Source organism: Equus quagga, chromosome 17 (assembly GCF_021613505.1).
Source record: "Equus quagga isolate Etosha38 chromosome 17, UCLA_HA_Equagga_1.0, whole genome shotgun sequence".
NCBI classification, from domain to species: Eukaryota; Metazoa; Chordata; class Mammalia; order Perissodactyla; family Equidae; genus Equus; species Equus quagga.
In genome coordinates, this window is record NC_060283.1 from 32,482,095 (window position 1) to 32,500,513 (window position 18,419).

The following is an 18,419-nucleotide window of genomic DNA, read 5'->3' on the forward strand; positions in this document are numbered from 1 at the left end:
GCGTGTCATCAGGCACACCAGCCCAGCCCAGGGGCACCAGACACTAGAGCTTCCCAGACACAGTCTTCTTCCCAGAGACTGCATTCCTGATCCACCGGCAACAGCTATTGTGGTCGACTGCAGAAAATGGCCACAAATTCCTTGGCCCTGCCCCATCAAGGTAGCTCTACTTCTCCACCCCTTGAATCTGGGTTGGCCTGGTAGCTTGTTTTGATCAGTAAGACCTGGAGGAAGCTGCAGTGCATGAATTTCAAGCCTAAACCTCAAGACATCGCACAGCTTCCACTCCTGAGAAGGTTTCCAGCAACATTTGAACAAGGCCAAGATAGCTCGCTAGAGAGTGAGATTCTGCATGGACAGAGGCTCAAGTTGGGGCCCCGGACACGCAAGTAAGGCCATCCTAGACCACCAGCCCCTGCGAGCCAGCCCAGACCAGAAGAGCCTCCAAGCCAACACTCAGACATGCAGTTAATATTAAATATTTGTTGTTTTAAGTTACTAACTTACAAAAAAAGTATTGAATTTTAACTCTTCCGAAAAGGTATGCATCAGTGAGTAACACAACTTAAAAAGTAGCCTAGGGGCCGGCCTGGTGGTGCAGTGGTTAAGTGCAAACATTCCACTTCGGTGGCCCGGGGTTCGCCGGTTCGGATCCTGGGTGCGAACATGGCACTACTCGGCAAGCCATGCTGTGGTAGGCGTCCCACATATAAAGTAAAGGAAGATGGTCACGGATGTTCACTCAGGGCCAGTCTTTCTCAGCAAAAAAAAGAGGAGGACTGGCAGCAGATTTTAGCGCAGGGCTAATCTTCCTCAAAAAAAAAAAAAGTGCCCTACCCAACTCAGGACGTGCAAAAGCAATTGGATTCTTTAATTTCTGGTAACTCTGCCAGGTATATTAAAATACCAAACATGATGGTTAGATTTGATTAATAAAAACAACAACTCAACTTAATAAAACTTCGACAAGCTCTAAATATTTTGAAACCTTTACAAAATGCTATCTCTGATTTTCTTAAGTATAAAACGACCCAGACACTCAGTAAAAGTGAGTTTCTCAGAGAAGGATTACATCTTATTTATGACTCAACAAGAAATGTATGCTTTTTTCTTTTTTGGTCCTAGTTTTAGTTGATAAAGTCCATTAAGCAGGACAAAAAAAGATCTCTAAAAGTAAATTATAAATAGGGTAATTCTTTTCTTTCTTCCTTCCTTCTTTTCTTTCTTTTAGAAATTTTGAAACTGTTTTAGGCCTAGACCATAGCAAACGTGTTTATCATAGGATGGCCACATGGATATTCTTCCAAACATTTGTCTGGAAGAGATTTGGGACCCAGCTAAATGCCCAGACCTTTAACCTGCTCCTTGCAGGTGATTCATCAGAGAGTGCCATGGTAAGACGGGAAATGCGTCAAGGGAAGAGAACCAACAGCTGACCACCAGCTCTCCAGGGTTCCAAGGCTGCCTGTTTCAGACCGCCTTCCCTCTGAAGGCTGCCTCTTGCAACAGAGGAGTGAGTTGGCAAGTTGGACAGACAGGTCCTACCAGTTTCAATTACCAATGCCCAGATGAAATGATATTTGATTTCTTCCTGAAATAAGACCTTAAAAGAAGCATTTGGGGCCCCCTGAGTTCAGACACTAGGAATCCAGGCACTAGATACTTGCCATCAAACACTCAAGCAAGAGAGGCTGGAAGTCCTGGGCTCCAAGCAAGAGGACAGGCGGAAGGTGCTCCTACCAGGCCTCCTGCTGGCTCCTCCCTCGTCTCCTCCTTCCCCCGCCCCTGCTGTGCTCACCTCCTCTTTCTCATGCAATGCATTCTACAATTAGGCACCACCAGAGCCTGAAGGGGGTTTGCTTCACTCACGCCTCTTCACGGCCTGGCCCACAGCTCAACAACCTTTTTATTTTCTAAGTAGCATCTTGAGTTCTTCACAGAAATCCCTAAGCACAAATAAGCCTCCTGTTAAAGTTTAAGTTCATTCTCTCATCCTTACTTTTGTGACATCAGAGCTAGCTTGGCCTTGCTGGAAGGTTGATGGAAACGCTCTCAAGAGTTGAAGCTGTGCAGTCTCTTGGTCTCTCGAGGGCTAGGCTTGGAATTCGTGCATTGTAGCTCTTATGTCACAAAAGTAAGGACAGGATTGAATGAACTTACACTTCAGCAGGAGGCTTTTGTGATACTTAGAAGGAAAAGCTTCTAAAGATATTACTTTAAACCAATATGAAAGTATTAGAAAAAACAGAATATATTTATGCATTACATATGAAAATAAATAATTTTTAAAAAGAACATTCATTCTAACGCCATTTAGAAAATCAGAAAAAATGTTTTCTAACATACTGCATGGGTCTAAAAAAAGTTAAATATGTATGTATATATATACTTAAATATATATACATACATATATATGAACTTAAATACATATATATTTGCTATACTCAATTGTTTTTGCCAACATTATCAGTGCAATCTATTATTAGGGAATTTTTAATGTTTCTTAAAAAAAAATTCTTTTGGTGAGGAAGACTGGCCCTGAGCTAACATCTGTGCCAATCTTCCTCTATTTTGCATGTGGGATGCCACCACAGCATGGCTTGATGAGTGGTGTAGGTCTGCACCCGGGATCAGAACCCGAGAACCCTGGGCCACCAAAGCAGAGCGTGTAAACTTAACCACTACACCACCAGGCCAGCTCTTATTATTAGAGAATTTTGAAAATAAAAATTTTATTGCTGACCTAGAAAAACAAGTTCTATGTTACTCACACTGTGCAATACCTCCTCATGCCAGGCTCTTTGCATAATGAGTTCTCAGTCTTCATCCCAGCTACTCTGAGAAGAGGGGGACTATGATCACCCCCACATTTCAGACGAGGAAGCTGACACATAGTGAGGCTAAGTGACACCCCTCACCCAGGCAGCCAGTGGCTAACCCAGGGAGATCTGGGCAGAGGCAATCTGGTTCCAGTTTGTGCTCCACAGCACTCAGCCAGCCTCTCAAAAGTGAAGAATGGAAAGACCAATTATGCCTGGATTTTAAAGGAAACTCAGAAGAATACCACTGTTCAAAGTAGAAGGAGAAACTCAGATTCACTGCTTCCAAGGATTTTATTGTGTGTCACCAAAGCCACTCTTGGTCAAATTGATAAACAGGCAAAGTCTAACCAGCAAAATGGAATTTGGTACAAAATACTTGAATTTTAGAAAATATAAGGAAATATGCCTCCAAAAATCATGCTTCTTACCTCAATGTCAAATATTTCCACAGTGTTGTCCAGCAGCTTCACTCTGACGTGCAGGTGCTTCTCTTGCATTCTGGCCGATGTCTGTCCCGTTCCTGCCGAGAGAGACTGCCCAGGCTCGAGGGTGCTAACTCCTGCAGGGATCTGGGTGCCCAAGCGTGTCCCTGGAGTTTGCAGGATTCTGTATGTTCCTTCTATCTCCCCCATTCTTCACCAGCTAGGAGTGAAGAACACGCTAAAACAAAAAGACCCCAAAGAATTATCACCAGTTATTTCAATATTTAACATAAAAATCAGGTACACTATTTCTGCAACATCTATGAGTCTTAAATTACATCAAAATAGTTAGAAAAAGATTATCTTCTACTCCTATGTGGATGGGTGGAGGATAAAATCATAACAAGCACCACCCCCAATAACAATATTTTCTGGGTGCTTCTGTGAGCCAGGCAGTGTTTTAACTCACTCAACCCACAAAACCTCAAAAGGAGCCACATCATCACAACTCACCTGGGAGAGGGCAAGAGAGGTCAGCAGCGCCCGCATCTTTCCCAGGCTGCCTCGAGTCCCCCCGCACATCCTCCCTCCACCAGCCCACATACGCACTGTGCTGACCACATGCTGCAAGTGCCGGGCGGCATGTTTTGGCAAAGGTAAACGGTACCACAGCACAGTGCCAACGTGTCAGGCAGCGCGGCAGGCCTCTCCTCTCCGCTGACCGGGTGGGGAAAATGTCAGTAACAGTAGGTGAAGACAGCCAGGCCTGCTTGCACGCCTTCCTCTTTCTGAGTTTCACCCAGCAGGCTGCAGTGGGCACCACCAGTGGTTCGGGAGGTAATTTCAGACACAGCAGCGACAACAGCCCGGGCGAATGTCATGAGGACCACGCGTCTCGTGTCAGGAGGCGTGCGCACGGGTCAGGCCCTTCCCAGCCCCTGCCTTACCGGGTCCTCCAATAACCTTGTTATCATCACCACCCACCGCCCACTTAACTGATGACAGCAGCGAGGGGCCCTTGTGGCCTTTTCAGTCCTGCCAAGGGAGAGGTCTCTGGTTTTAAGCTATCAAGTTGAATAGGGCTAATCACTTCCTTGTTTTTTGTTTTTTTTTTTAAAGATTTTATTTTTTTCCTTTTTCTCCCCAAAGCTCCCCAGTACATACTTGTATATATTCTTCACTGTGGGTCCTTCTAGTTGTGGCATGTGGGACGCTGCCTCAGTGTGGTTTGATGAGCGGTGCCATGTCCGCGCCCAGGATTCGAACCAACGAAACACTGGGCCGCTTACAGCGGAGTGCGCGAACTTAACCACTAGGCCACGGGGCCAGCCCCTCACTTCCTTGTTTTTAACAAAGAAAGAACAGGCTAAGTATCAGCTAGAATCTAATAATACTAGGGTGCTTTTAGTTGTATTTATTAATATAGTTATTTTCTATTTACGGCAAATTTCCTTCTTAAATATATATTTATGTTTGAAAGTCAATTTGAAGAAAAATACGTCACATAGCATGGCAAAAACAAATGTCAGAGATTTAATCCAGAAAGAATGTAGCTGCTGCAAAAATTATTTTATTTCACTTAATCATCTTCAAAAAGTCACTACTAATTTGTGGTACAATGTTTGAGGCTCAGTCTCACTGAGTCCCTAGGCCGTTCCCCTGACAACTAACTGCTCTGAGGCCCCTGGCCCCCTCCTCCTTTTCATGCTCATTTTGTTATCAAGCGAACCAACTCTTGAACTTTTTATCTGTTGAATTAAGTTCAAAAACCTTCTCTGTGACCCGCTGCTGAGCAACTGCTCCTGCACCCTTACCCCACCCAGCAGACAACCTTCCAGCCACCCGGGCGAGAATTCTCACGCATGTCTGACTCATCAAACAAGCAAGCGGAAAATAAGAACGCTAAAACCCCCAGGAAAAGTGAGTAAAATGATCAGACTGAGTGTCATTTTGCCAAATATGTCTCCCGTCCCACTTCCTTCACAAATGAAGGATGGTCTCCCTTCGTGGACAGGCACGTTCATGACCTGAGCCACACCTGTCTTCTTCAGAATTCCTAAGTTGTATGCTCCCTGTGGGCAGGAACTACATTCTTAGGGTGAATGTTGGCTAAGTATTTACTTAACGTCCCCGGCATGGGAGAACATGAACTGCCTCCTTACCCCACACTGTACAGACGACAGTCACAAAAGACACGGACTATGGTCACAAACAGAACCACACTGCAGAAAAGCACTGTCTTCATGCCACTGATGTCAAACGTGAGATACACGAGGTTCTGGGAACCTTAAACATGAGCTCTTTCATTTCAATTTTACAAGCTTGAGTAGTTAATGCAAAAGTAAGAGGCTGTGAATGAAGAAGGCTCCCTTGTAAGTGTCATCAGTGTGAAAAGAGGTGAAAGTAAGTTCTTGGTCAGTCACGACACTTACTCAATGCTGAACCACCAAGAGTAGGTTTTTTTCTTTTTGAGGAAGATTAGCCCTGAGCTAACTGCTGCCAGTCCTCCTCTTTTCGCTGAGGAAGACTGGCCCTGAGCTAACATCTGTGCCCATCTTCCTCTACTTTATATGTGGGACGCCTACCACAGTGTGGTGTGCCAAGCCGTGCCATGTCCGCACCCGGGATCCGAACTGGCGAACCCCGGCCCGCTGAAGCGGAACATGAGCACTTAACCGCTGCACCACTGGGCCAGACCTCAAGTAGGTTCTTCTAAAACAAGCTATGGGATGTTTTATTTGGGGAATCAAAGCAATCCTTCCCCTTTTAAGTAAAGCTACAATTCTGAAAACATATATACAACCAGAAAACATTTTTAGAAGTCAGTTCTCTTATTTATTCCACTGTGTAATTCTCTTTTACTTTTTCTTAATTTTAGATGCAAAAATTTCTTCCAGTTCTTTCTCTTATACTCATTATAAAAAGCCATACCTAAACACATACTTCTAAAAAAAAAAATGGGCAAGACTAACCTATAGCATCCAGAGGGACATATTTGGGTGAGAAGACCATAAGAACAACATGCAAGGAGGCTACTACTAGAAAAGTCAGGGTAGTGGTCCCTCTTGGTGAGACGGGGGTCTATCCCTGGGATGGGGTACAGGGAAGAGGTCTCTGGTGTGTCCAGCACAGTTCTAGAGCTTGATAGGGACAGTGTTCACTCTATAATTCATTAAGCCATAGATTTGATTCATGCAGTTTTTCTTTTCCTTTTTTTTTTTTTTTTTTGCTGAGGAAGATTCACCCTGAGCTAACATCTGTGCCAATGTTCCTCTACTTTGTATGTGGATCGCTGCCACAGCATGGCCGCCAATGAGTAGTATAGGTCTGCCCCCGGGAAACAAACCCAAGCCACTGAAGCAGAGCATGCCAAACTTAACCACTAGGCCACAGGGCTGGCCCCTCATGCAGTTTTTCTATATCTGTGTTTTGTAATAAAAATACATTTAAAACAGCACACTTTTTTTTTGAGGAAGATTTGCCCTAAGCTAACACCTGTGCCCATCTTCCTCTATTTTATACACAGGACACCTGCCACAGCATGGTTTGATGAGCAGTGTGTACGTCTATGCTGGGATCCGAACTGGCAAACCCCAGCCACCAAAGTGGAGCATGCGAACTTAACCACTATGCCATGGGGCTGGCCCCTAAGACAGCACACTTATAATTTATCATTGCTTCATCTCTCTTAGGAATGAAAGACGTATTAAGACAAATGAGAAACACTTTTCTTGGTTCAAGGAATACTAAAACAGCTCACAAGAGGAAACCTTTGCAGGTTTGTACACTTTCTGAGTAGCAAACTTACAACCTAGTTATTTTCCTCTAGTTCAAAGTAAGACATCAATACAGCTTAAGCTGAGACTCAGGGCCACAAGATGTTCTTGTTCCAGGTCATCTAAGGGAGACAAATTCACTTAAGAGGAAATGATCCCAAGGGGTACCCTGCTGATATTCCCCCAAAAATCCGTCTGCTATCACACAATAGTAATGTGGCATATGCTACCTATGTAATAATCTCTTGGCTTTAAGATTAAGAAAGCTTAGAAAGTAAGACGCTTAATAGAAAATTGGTATGTAACCCCAATGCCGTGAATGTTAGTTAACCTTAATCTCAAAGTCTCTCCATCTATTTTAGAACAACAGCATAACTGGACACTTACTGTAGAAACGAGCTACAGCCTGATCACTTAATTCAGCATGACAGTGGGAAAAAAATGAAAGGAAAAATGCACGCACTGAATCTATTTTACACAAATTATAACCTAACAGAAATTACTTTGTTTTGCTTTGTGTGCTTATAAATACTAAAAAGGCAACAAAATGGAAGCCAGACTAGGAAGAGCAAGACCACTAACAGCCCTTGACGCACCAAGTGCTGTGTAGTCCTGGCAGCCCAAGGTCAGATGTTAGCCCCTGCCCACTTCTCTGTGCTGCCAGAGAACCTTTTCAGAAGCCCAGAGGGAAGAGGCGGCGTAAAGAACCAGGGACTTATGGGGACTCCAGTTTATTTTCCCATCTTCCTTCCATGTGAATGAAATGCTTTGAATCTTCATTCCTGAAATTATTTCTGGTGGCTGGAGACAATTTCTACTACTGACATTTAGTGCTACCTACTTTAAACTTGCCTTCTATGCATATATTCTCATTTAAGAAAAATTAAAAAAACCACCTTGTGATATGTCATTTCCATCTTAAAGTTGGAAAAATTTGGCTCAAAAGTCTGCCAAGGCTTTGGGTGATGACGTGTCAATGGTCTGTAACAAATGTACTACTCTGGGGGGATGATGATAGCACGGCGAGGCTGTGCATGTGGGGGCGCAGGGGGCACATGGGAAATCTCTGTATCTTCCACTCAAGTTTGCTGTGACTTAAAACCGCTCTAAAAAATAAAGTCTATTAAAAAAAAAAAAAGAAAAGTCTGCCGTGGAACACATAACTCAGAAGTGACAGAGCCAGGATTCGAGCCCAGCCTGGAGTTGGCCACCTCCCCCCATCTGCTGGAAAATCAGCACGTGGCTCCCCAGGAAAAGCACAGTCCACTGGCCCCTGTAAAGGGAACTGGCTAAAATTTCCATTGTGCTAAAAAGAAAATCCACTTTCCTTGAAACAGTTTTGGTTGCCTCTTTCAGGAGGATCAAAAACATCTTTCTACACTAAGGAAGCAGACTATGGCACTTCTCATTTCACTGCACTTGTCTAATATGCCTGAAATCCACGGCAGTGTTAGGAATGAACTGGCATCGCTGATAATATTCAAATGGAATTCTCACCCAGCTCCTCCACCACAGGCTGCACTGCCTCTTTACTACAGGGTAGCAAGAGAGGATCCTTTTTAATTCCCCTTCTAATAAGCATGACTGATATTTTCTTAGCAACTAAGTATTTTTAAGCAACTGAATAATTCAGTCAATGTAAGGAATTGGGGAAAAAATATTAAAACTTGTACAGCAAGAACTCAAAGAGCTAATGAGAAACAGCTGGCCAGATGGAGGGCTGGCAGGGGCACCCGCACCTGCGTGAACATGGACGGCTATGCACACACACCTCCTCCCCAGGATACAGCTCCGCTGGCCCCTGGAAGCCAACACGGCCAGAGCGTCACAGAGTCCACTTTGGTCCCACAGCCTGGGGAGAAGGGCACTGCAGAACTCGCCTGTACGCGCGGCTCCACGGCGCTCTGGGATGCTACGTCGCCTGTGCGAAGCCTACGGCCCGAGGAGAACCTGAACTCCAGGCAACGCTGTGCTGCAAACACCAGGAAGGGCAGCAGCAACCTCAAGAGCCTCTGCTGCTGCAAGGGCAGCTCACGAAAACAGAAAGTGTCTACCAAGCTGTGATAAAAGGCCAAGTGAACAGGCAGGCACTAGTGGGACACGAGGAAGCACGCAGGAGCAGCCAGGGGCGGAGATCTGGAGGCAGCACCCTTGGGGTCTAATTCCCATTCTGCCATGAATAAGCTGGTCACTTCAGCACTCCCAGCCCTGGCTGTTATTCTGGAAAATGAAGAGGGAGGGAGGAGCTAATCAGGTCCTTTTCAACTCTAAGAATCTGTGACTCTGTGATAAGACAGCTCAATGTGAAAATGAAAAGAGATGTGTTTTTTTTTGAGGAAGATTAGCCCTGAGCTAACATCTGTTGCCAATCCTCCTCTTTTTGCTGAGGAAGACTGGCCCTGAGCTAACATCCATGCCCATCTTCCTCTGCTTTATACGTGGGACGCCTACCACAGCATGGCTTGACAAGCGGTGCCATGACCGCACCCAGGATTGACTGGGAAACCCTGGGCCATGGAAGCGAAACGCATGCACTTAACCACTGTGCCACCGGGCCCGCCCCAGAGATGTGTTCTTGATTCCAACTAATTTATAGTATTTAGTAGCCCAAAATTAAAGAAACCTCATAAAATCATGTTATCCTTTCCTTCCTACCTCCTCATATGAAATAGCGGCTAAATGTCTGCAAGAAAAGGAAGACCACTCATAGACAAATTCAGCACTGCAATATAAACACAGATTATTGGTCCAAAGAGATGACTTTGGACATAACCAATATTAGCAAACCTTACAGTTCTACTTTTACTCCCTAGGTTTTTTAAAGAATTGCTGAACACCAAACAGATGTCAATATTTTAGGCCTTCTACCATCAGGTGCTCTGACTTTATGTTAAACGAAATTCTATTCACTGAAAAATAAAGTTTTAAGAGCTGGGGTGGGCCCAGTTACACACTCCACTTTGGCGACCCAGGGTTCGCAGGTTCAGATCCTGGGAGTGGACCTACGCACTGCTCCTCAAGCCATGCTGTGGGAGCATCCCATGCACAAAAAAACAGAGGAAGATTGGCACAGATGTTAGTGACAATCTTCCTCAAGCAAAAGGAGGAAGATTGGCAACAGAAATTTGCTCAGGGCCAATCTTCCTTACCAAAAAAAAAAAAAAAAAAGTTTTAAGAGCTGAAATGAATCTGGATAACTGACTGATTCTCAACACATTTTGTTTGTTTTTGGTATGAAGCTGCCCAATTTAACATTAAAATCTTCACAAACAAAAGCAGGAAGATCTCCATATGCTCCTTTGGTGTGAAAGTGAATAGAAGCAGGCTGCAAAAGCAGGTGCATAGAACACTTACTTTTGTTAAAAGAGGAGGAATGTACACATATTCGTTTGCTTATATTCAAACAACGGCAATAGAAGGATAAACTAAAAACTAATGAAAATAGTTAACTATGGGGGGGCTTTGAAAAGACAGTGCTGGAAACTGTGCTTCTAATATACGTGTTTAGTCATGTTGACGTGGGAACCTTGTAAATGTTTTTACATGATTAAAAGCAAAATTAAATCAGTGTTTTAAAAAAGCCCTAAAGACTCAAGCACAATGAAACAAATGATCCTAACTGTACATTAGTACAGAGGCTAAACTACAAAGAGAGCTACTTCAAGTGACTTTAAAACTCAGTGACTTCTTTCTACATCACTCGTGATATATATCCTAAAGATTAAAAAGACTACAAGTAAAACCAGAATGCGGCATATCCTAATTTCTTCAATACATGGCTATAAAAGAAAGCAAGGGGAAACAGAAACAATTAAAAGATGTTCTCTGCCAAATGCTATGTGTGGACCTTATTTGAATCCTGAATCAAATATTTATGGAAAAATTGGGGAAATCTGAACACTAACTGAATATCGGATAATATTAAGAAGTACTGTTAATTTTCTAGGTGTTTTAATATCGTATGTATGCAAAGGGGAAAAATGCCCCTATCTCTTAGACATACACACTAAAGTATTTATGGATAAAATAGAATGATGTCTAGGATTAAAAGAATCCAGGGAGGTGGGGCTCAGCGGAGGGGACTACAGACCAAACCCAAACCACTGCCCATATGTTGATTACTGAAGCTGGGTTTGATATACTGTTTTCTCTACTTTTGTATTTGGAATTTTCCATAAGTTAAAAAAAAAAAACAGTTCCAGCAACAATTTTTGATGTACATAAAGATCCAAGGAACCCTTGGAACAGTTCATAGCTGAGAGAGAGGGAGTGTGTGAGGCTCCCACACTATGAAATGCTGGCCCAGTCCCTTAGTCTCCACGGGATATCACAACCAGGGAATGAAGCTGCTTGTTGAGACCACAGATCCAATTTGTGGAGAGGTGAGACTAGCACCCAGTGTCCTGACTGCTGGTCCAATATACCATAATGCAAATTCTTCAAGATTAAAAAACAAAAAAAATGAGTTAAAAAATTGTACATCCATGCATTATAAATTCACTCTTTCCCTTGTCACTTCCTTCAGTTATTATATTTTTCAGTTCTAAAATTACCACTTATTTCTTTATATCTTCTATTTTTTTTGGCAAGACTTTATCTTTCCACTTATTTCAAGAGTACTCTTACTTCTCGTAATATTTTAATAAAAGCTGCTTTAAAGTGTGTGTTAGTTTTTTATTGCAGCCTTAACAATTTACCACAAACTTAGCAGCGTCAAATAACAGGCTTTTATTATCTCAGTTTCTGTGGGTTGGAAGTCTGGGTGCAGTGTAGACTAGCAGAGCTCTCTGCCTAGGGTCTCACAAGGTCTAAGTCAAGGTGTCAACTGGCCTGGGGTCTTATCCAGATGCTCTGCAGGAGAACACACATCCAGACTCATTCAGTTCTGTTTGGGTACAGAAGTGAGGCCCCCAGTCCTTGCAGGCAATCAGCTGTTGGTCATTTTTAGCTTCTAGGGGCTACCTGCACTCCTTGGCCTGTGGCTCCCTACATCTTCAGAGCCAGTGTGCTGGCCTTCTTATGCTTCCAATCTCTGCCTTCCCCTTCTGCTGTCGGCTGGAGAAAGATCTCTACTTTTAAGGGCTCATGTAAGCAGAGAGGCCCATCTGGATAATCCAGGATAACCTCACTATTTTAAGATCAGCTGATCAGTACTCTTATTTACATCTGCAAAGTGCTTTTGTCATGTAACGCGTAACATATCCCCAGAAGTAACACCAGGGGTGAAGGTCATGGGGGCCAAAATTCTGCCAATCCTAAAGTCTTTGTCAGATAATTCCAACATCTGCATCATCTTGGCTTTAGCCTGTCTTTTCTCTTGAGAGGTGGTATTTTCCTGGTTCTGTGCACGCTGGGTAATTTTGGATTGTATCCTGGACATTTTTAATATTGTGCTGTTATGCGACTCTGGGTCTTGTTTAAATTCTGTGGAGAATGTTGGTACTTTTGCTTTAGCAGCACCGGCCTGGCTGGCTTCAGTCTGTAAATCCCGACTCGCCATCTGTGGCTTATGGTCTCAGCGTCACCTCCATCTTCAGAGGCTCTTTCCTCCCTGTATACCATCACCAAGCGGCCATCCTGGTTTCCAGGCAGTGGTCTACCCCTTAGCTAAGTCCCCAAAGTCTCTGGTAAGCCATTCAAGGTCAGATCCATGTGTGCACAGCTCGGCATTGAGCCCATAAGTTCATAAGCAACTTCAGGGGTCACTTTCCTGAGCTCCTCCCGTTCCATAATCTCCCTGGTGGACTTTCCAGTGGCTTGGGGCTCCCCTTCTCAGTCCTCCAGCCAGAAACCTGGGGCTTTAGTTATCCTGCTCTTTGGTGCACATCCTGTGGCTGCACCCCCTTGCCTGGGACCCAGCTGCAGAGAAAGAAGCAACAGTGGCTCCCCGCTACTTCCTCAGATTTTTAGGTGTCTGCAGGCTCCTGCTGCCACAGAACCAGCTGCAGGACAGGGAGAGAGAGGAGAGAAAATGGTGGCTTTCCCCCACTCTCTCTCCTGGAGCCCAAACTGGAAGGCTTCTCCCTGGTTGCAGCTGGGGCTCAGCCCTGGGTTTTGGATACCCTGAGACCAGGCTGGGACTGCTGGAGGAAAACCAGGAAACTCACTGCTGGTAGAAGTGTACTTCAAATTCTAGCCTTTGTCTCCAATCTGCCTGTCACCATTTACTTGTCAGAGTCCTCAAATAGATGCTCCATGCAGCCGTGCAGGCTTCCCAGCCATGGTCAGTGCGAGACATGGGGTGCAGTGCACTTACTCCATCTTCCCCAAACCAGAACTTGACATCCATGCATTTGAAAACATGTTCTCAGTGGTTATCTCTGGGAGAGGGAAGAGGGGCAATTTTTACTTCCTTATTTCCAATGTTCTGCATTTCTCAAATTGTCTACAGTGATGAGCACACATTACTTTTGAAACCTGATGGCTTTTCTGCAGACTACTGCATAAGTACTACCTGCTTTAGAAGGCTTAACTGGTGGGGGTCACCTACAGCATGCCATTGCTCACCTCCCAAGAGAAAGCAGGAATAACCTCTGTGTCTCCTCTAGGAGTTGTGCTTGTTCTTCTTTGTAAAATAGTTCAGTTAAAATAAAATTAATATTCTTAAACACTCTGGAGTTGATTTCCTGTTCAGATATGGAGACTTGTTCCCTCAACATTCATCTTACTAACTACCAAAGCGACTGGGATTTTAATCATGAAGGAGACAAAAGAGGTAAGAGTTAGTGATTTAAACAATTTGCAAAACTACCCAGTGTTGCTTCCTCCTTCCCAAACACATTCCCACTAGCTGCTGGAAGATGCACTGAGCACCCTCACCCCACGTGCCTCTACTGTTATCTGGCATCAAGCCAAGGGCCAGAAACTGCCCCACGCAAAAGCAGTGTGACTATAAATCTATTCTGCTGCCAGTTTCTGGGCCCCTCACTTGCACTGGCCCCTTCTAAGGTCCCAGGAAAGGCCCTAAGCAAAGTGTGCCTATGGTCACAGCCTTTTGTACAATTTACAAAAAATACTCCAATTGCAATCAATTAAGACGGCTGCCTCTTTCCACTCTATGCCTCCATCCCTCTTTCCCTTTATGTCAGGTAGCTTACGAGGGGCTCTTGGCATTTTTGGGATCCAGTTAAGGGCACAGCGAGTTGGAAACACATTTGGTCTGGGTTATGGGATACATTTATGTTGTCTGCAGCTACTTCTGTGCACACTTAAGTTATTACTAGCCACCTCAATGCAGGTATGGCTTCTGCCATCACTCACTGCGCCTGTCTGCCAGGAGTTTACCAGACAAATGTGCAGCGCCAGGGGCCCTGCCGCACTGGGGGCGGATTCAATGGTGCCTGGCCGGAAGTGTGTGGGCCGTGCGAAAGCAACAAATTTCAAATATGGGAGCCAGATGCTCATTTGTGAGAAAACTATCATCAGACACGTTAAAATGTAAGCGAAGAGTTCATTTCTCAGTAGTCAAAACTGTAGTTCTCTCCTGAGAGAAAAATAATTGATAATGTAGCAGTATAATTATAAATGTATCACAGATCTTTTTACTTTTTTGAATAGAATCGTGCAAAATAGAATTTATCAGAATGCCTGCTTTTCTGAGACACACACCTGTACCTGTACTAGAAACAGCAAAGATATCTATACGTGAAATCATGTTTGACGCATCCTACCAATAACAAAAATTTATGATCAACTATGCTAAGGAATCACTGAATTCTTTCTACAGTATTCTCTGTCATGCAAAGAGGCAATTAAACAGTACACAGCCAAAGAAAAAGTCTTACAAAGGTGTATCAGGTAATTAACTAACAAATATGCTATTTTTCCAGATTTAGTGGTCAGCCTTTTCAAATATGTAACTTATTTACTTTTCTCATTCTAAATAAATATTCACTTTCCAAATTAATCTTTATTTGTAACACTGTGTTATTTTTTAAAGAGGCCCCTTCTCCCAAATTGTATAAGCTTCAGGTCCCACAAAACTTGGCATCTGCCCTTGTCCCAGATGAAATTTGATTAATTCATTCAAACATTTATTTGCACTTCTTCTCCATCAAGTAAGTCTAAGTACTTAAGGATCTGAGAGTTTATCAGAGAGAATCTCTCCCATTATAGTGGGATAAGACAAAGACGACAGTATGTTAAATGGTGGTGAGGGCCATGGAGAGAGTGAAGTGAGGACAGCAGACAGGCCTCTGGTGGGTGGAGAGGGAGGGGGAAGGCCTCAATAAGAAGTGAGCATCTGTGTCAGGCCTAAAGAAGGTCCTGGGCACAGCGCAATGGCCACTGTGTCCCAAGTGATGACCGCAGCTGGGAGGCCACACCATATCCTCACCCACATCATCTCATTTAATCCTCACAGTTCCCATAATATAGATCAATGAACTCAGGCTCAGAAAGTTAGTGACTTGCTGGCAGTCACTCAGCTCTGCAGGTGGCCTCAACCCCACCCTGATTTCAGGCTGTGCTGTATTCTCTTTGGTTTAAGAGACCCCACATGCAAAGCACAGGGCACATAAAGATCTAGAAGGGGAGACAACTAGATAAGAGGCCAGCACCACCTCCCAAGTGCAGTCACAGAGAGCAGAAGGAATGAGGCAACGCCGAGGAAGAGGGCACTGCCAGCGTGACCCAGAGAAGCTTCCCAGGCATGAAGTCAATGCTGGGCCTTGCAGTGGAAAGAAGACCAGCTGGGCAAAGAGCAGTGTGTGCACAGACTGGGGACTGCTGGGCAAGAGTGAAAGGCTGAGTGTGGCTGGGACCTGGAGGATGCCTGCAAGGCTGGGCTGTGAGGGATCTCCGGGGCCAACCTAAGAGGTCTGATGTAATCTCATGCCAATAGCAATAAGAAGGACAAGCTGGGGAGAGACGGGATGAAGGGAGATTCACCATTGCATCCTACAACATTATAATATCTTTTTGAATTTTAAAATGGCTATAAAGCAAAACACCAGTTTAGGGAGAAAACAATCCCACGATTTTAAAATGAAACTACTTATAGCACTCTAACTTCCCTTGATCCTTGTCCACGTTACCACATATTTTTATAACAGTATAATTGCTGTGTAACACTGTTTTGCTTTTTCGTTAAGGCATGTTTTTGAACATACTTCCATGGATCAAAATGATACAAATTTTGTTAGGAGGCAAGGACAAGAATGAGATTGCCAGGCATGTTTCCTGGCTGTGGAGTACTCTTTCATACTGATACACAGGGGTTACACAGCAGAGTTTGTTTTCAAAACTGGGATTCCAAAATCAAAGTCTTTATCACATACTGCTAGCTGCTCTCCAAAAGGATTAGACCAGTCTACAGAATCACCACCCAAGTTACCGATCCCCAGAAACCCACCAAACACTCGGCTTTATCATGCTATGTTTTGTGGAATCTTCACCTTTTTTGACTCCCTGTTGCTAAGGTAAAACCTAGAGTCAAAAAATATGCTACAGTCCAAAGATGCTCTACACATCCAGATCTCAGAGAATACCACCAGCGTGACCTTGGCTCAACACCCAACTGTATGGTGGGGTTTTCCTGTACACCTAACACTATGCTGTGTGCAGGAAGCTCACGACCCACTGAACGAAAAGGGGAGCTGGCAAGCTGATGAGACAGTGGGTGAAGGAAAAACAGGAACAAACCTGAAAGGGTAAGCAGCACTTAGAAAAATCTGTTGCTGTCTGAGTACACAGGAGGTGTGGATGTAACCAGAAGCAGGAGTGTTTGGAAAGAAGGAATGGAACAGAAGTCCTGGAGCCATATGGAATTAAAAGGGCTTGCATGGAATCATCCATGCATCAATCTTCGCTTGGTTAATCGAGTTCAAATCCTTCCCTGCAAGCAGGACAACTCTGCTTAAATACTGCCTAGTTTTCTCTCTACTGTCCACTCGGATTACTCTTCTACCTGATAATATAATGGATAACATTTATTTAAGCACTTACGGTGTGCCAGGCATCTTGCTAACAGCTTTCAACTGACAGTATTCACAACAAGCCTGTGAGGTAGGTAAATTTTAACCCCATTTTATTGATAAGGAACCTGAAGCAGAGTTATATGAACACATCAGATAAACTTCCTCTTTGAAAAAGAATTGGTACAGACAGAACCTGGAAGTCCACTGGGAAAGGATGTTCACGTGTGCAAACGAGCCAGCAAACTCTGGCAGTTCAGGAAACTGCACATCAGCATCCAGTCGAAACGGCTCAGTGCGAACTGCACAGTGAGAATCTGCAATAAAGCACGTGCAGCAGAGAGGCACGGCCAGGGCACCATCCTAAACCAGTCACTCCACTTTCTCTACTTTAAAATGGGGCTGTGCAACCTGGCCACGGCTTCTTTGCAGATTTTGAGGACCAAACAAACAAAAAAAAACAGGCAGGAAGCGCTTCACAACTCTTCACACAGAACTGTGACTTCTGGGGTACAGGAACTCACAGATACAGAAAATTAAAATTATATTTGGCCTACAAGTAAAGATTGTTCCACATCGGTCTACCTCGAACATATTCTTCCAACTCTCTGGCAGGGAGAAAATCTGTGTTGTTTGTTGTAATTCAGTCTACACACAACCAACACTCTAACCCAGTGCCACCCCATGGTTATCAAACATTTCCACGGTGGTCCAGCCAAAGCTACCTGATGGAAATAAATAAAGGCAGAGAGAAAAACCACCCTTTAAAGATTTAGCCCTGGGATTTACATCTTTCCATCCTATCTTTACACTATGTATTGACATTATTCTCTTCAACAAGCCTTGTTTTCACAGCCATTGCTGACTAGCATATGAAAGGCCATGAGAGGCTGCTGTCGCCAGCAAAAATGGAAAAGGTGCTTGTGTGATGCACTGGGCCATATTCTCGTCCCAGTTCTCATGGTTTTCCTTTAGGACGCTCCCCACGGCCTTAGGAGCATTTCAAGATCTTAGTGTAGTAAAAACATGAACACCGAACACCAGGTTCGCACCTTTAAGATACAATTTAAGGAAAGGCCAAGAAGGGCGTGATTACACGCCAGTGCGAGCTTCCACCCGTGGCTCTGCGCGGGTCGCCACGCCGGACACCCCACAGGGCATCCCACCGGCCTCCACGCCCCGACCTTCCCAGGTCCACCTGTCGGCCTTCACCCTGGGCCCTCCCCGGCTCATCCCGGGCCTCCGAGCTGGACCCTCGCAGCCCGCCCCTCCACCTGGGACCCTCCCAGGCCTCAACGAGGGACCCTCCCGGGACCACACCGGGCTTCCAGCGGTACCCTCCCCGGCCCACCCCGGGCCTCCGAGCGGGACCCTCCCAGGCCTCCAAGCGCGACCCTCCACGGCACACCCCGGGCCTCCAGCGGGACCCTCCCCGGCACACCCCGGGCCTCCAGCGGGACCCTCCCCGGCTCACCCCGGGCCTCC

At 44.8% G+C, this 18,419-nt stretch overlaps 1 protein-coding gene across 4 annotated transcripts in view; it reads right to left on the reverse strand.

Moving 5' to 3' along the window:
* Nucleotides 1–18,419, reverse strand: part of FARP2 (FERM, ARH/RhoGEF and pleckstrin domain protein 2) — a 108,887-nt gene that overhangs the window by 90,018 nt on the left and 450 nt on the right. For all 4 annotated transcript variants that reach the window (XM_046643757.1, XM_046643756.1, XM_046643755.1 and 1 more), the window contains exon 2: nucleotides 3,251–3,482. In XM_046643757.1, the coding sequence (XP_046499713.1) occupies nucleotides 3,251–3,454 (204 nt within the window). In that variant the 5' untranslated portion in view covers nucleotides 3,455–3,482. The remainder of the gene's footprint in view (nucleotides 1–3,250; nucleotides 3,483–18,419) is intronic.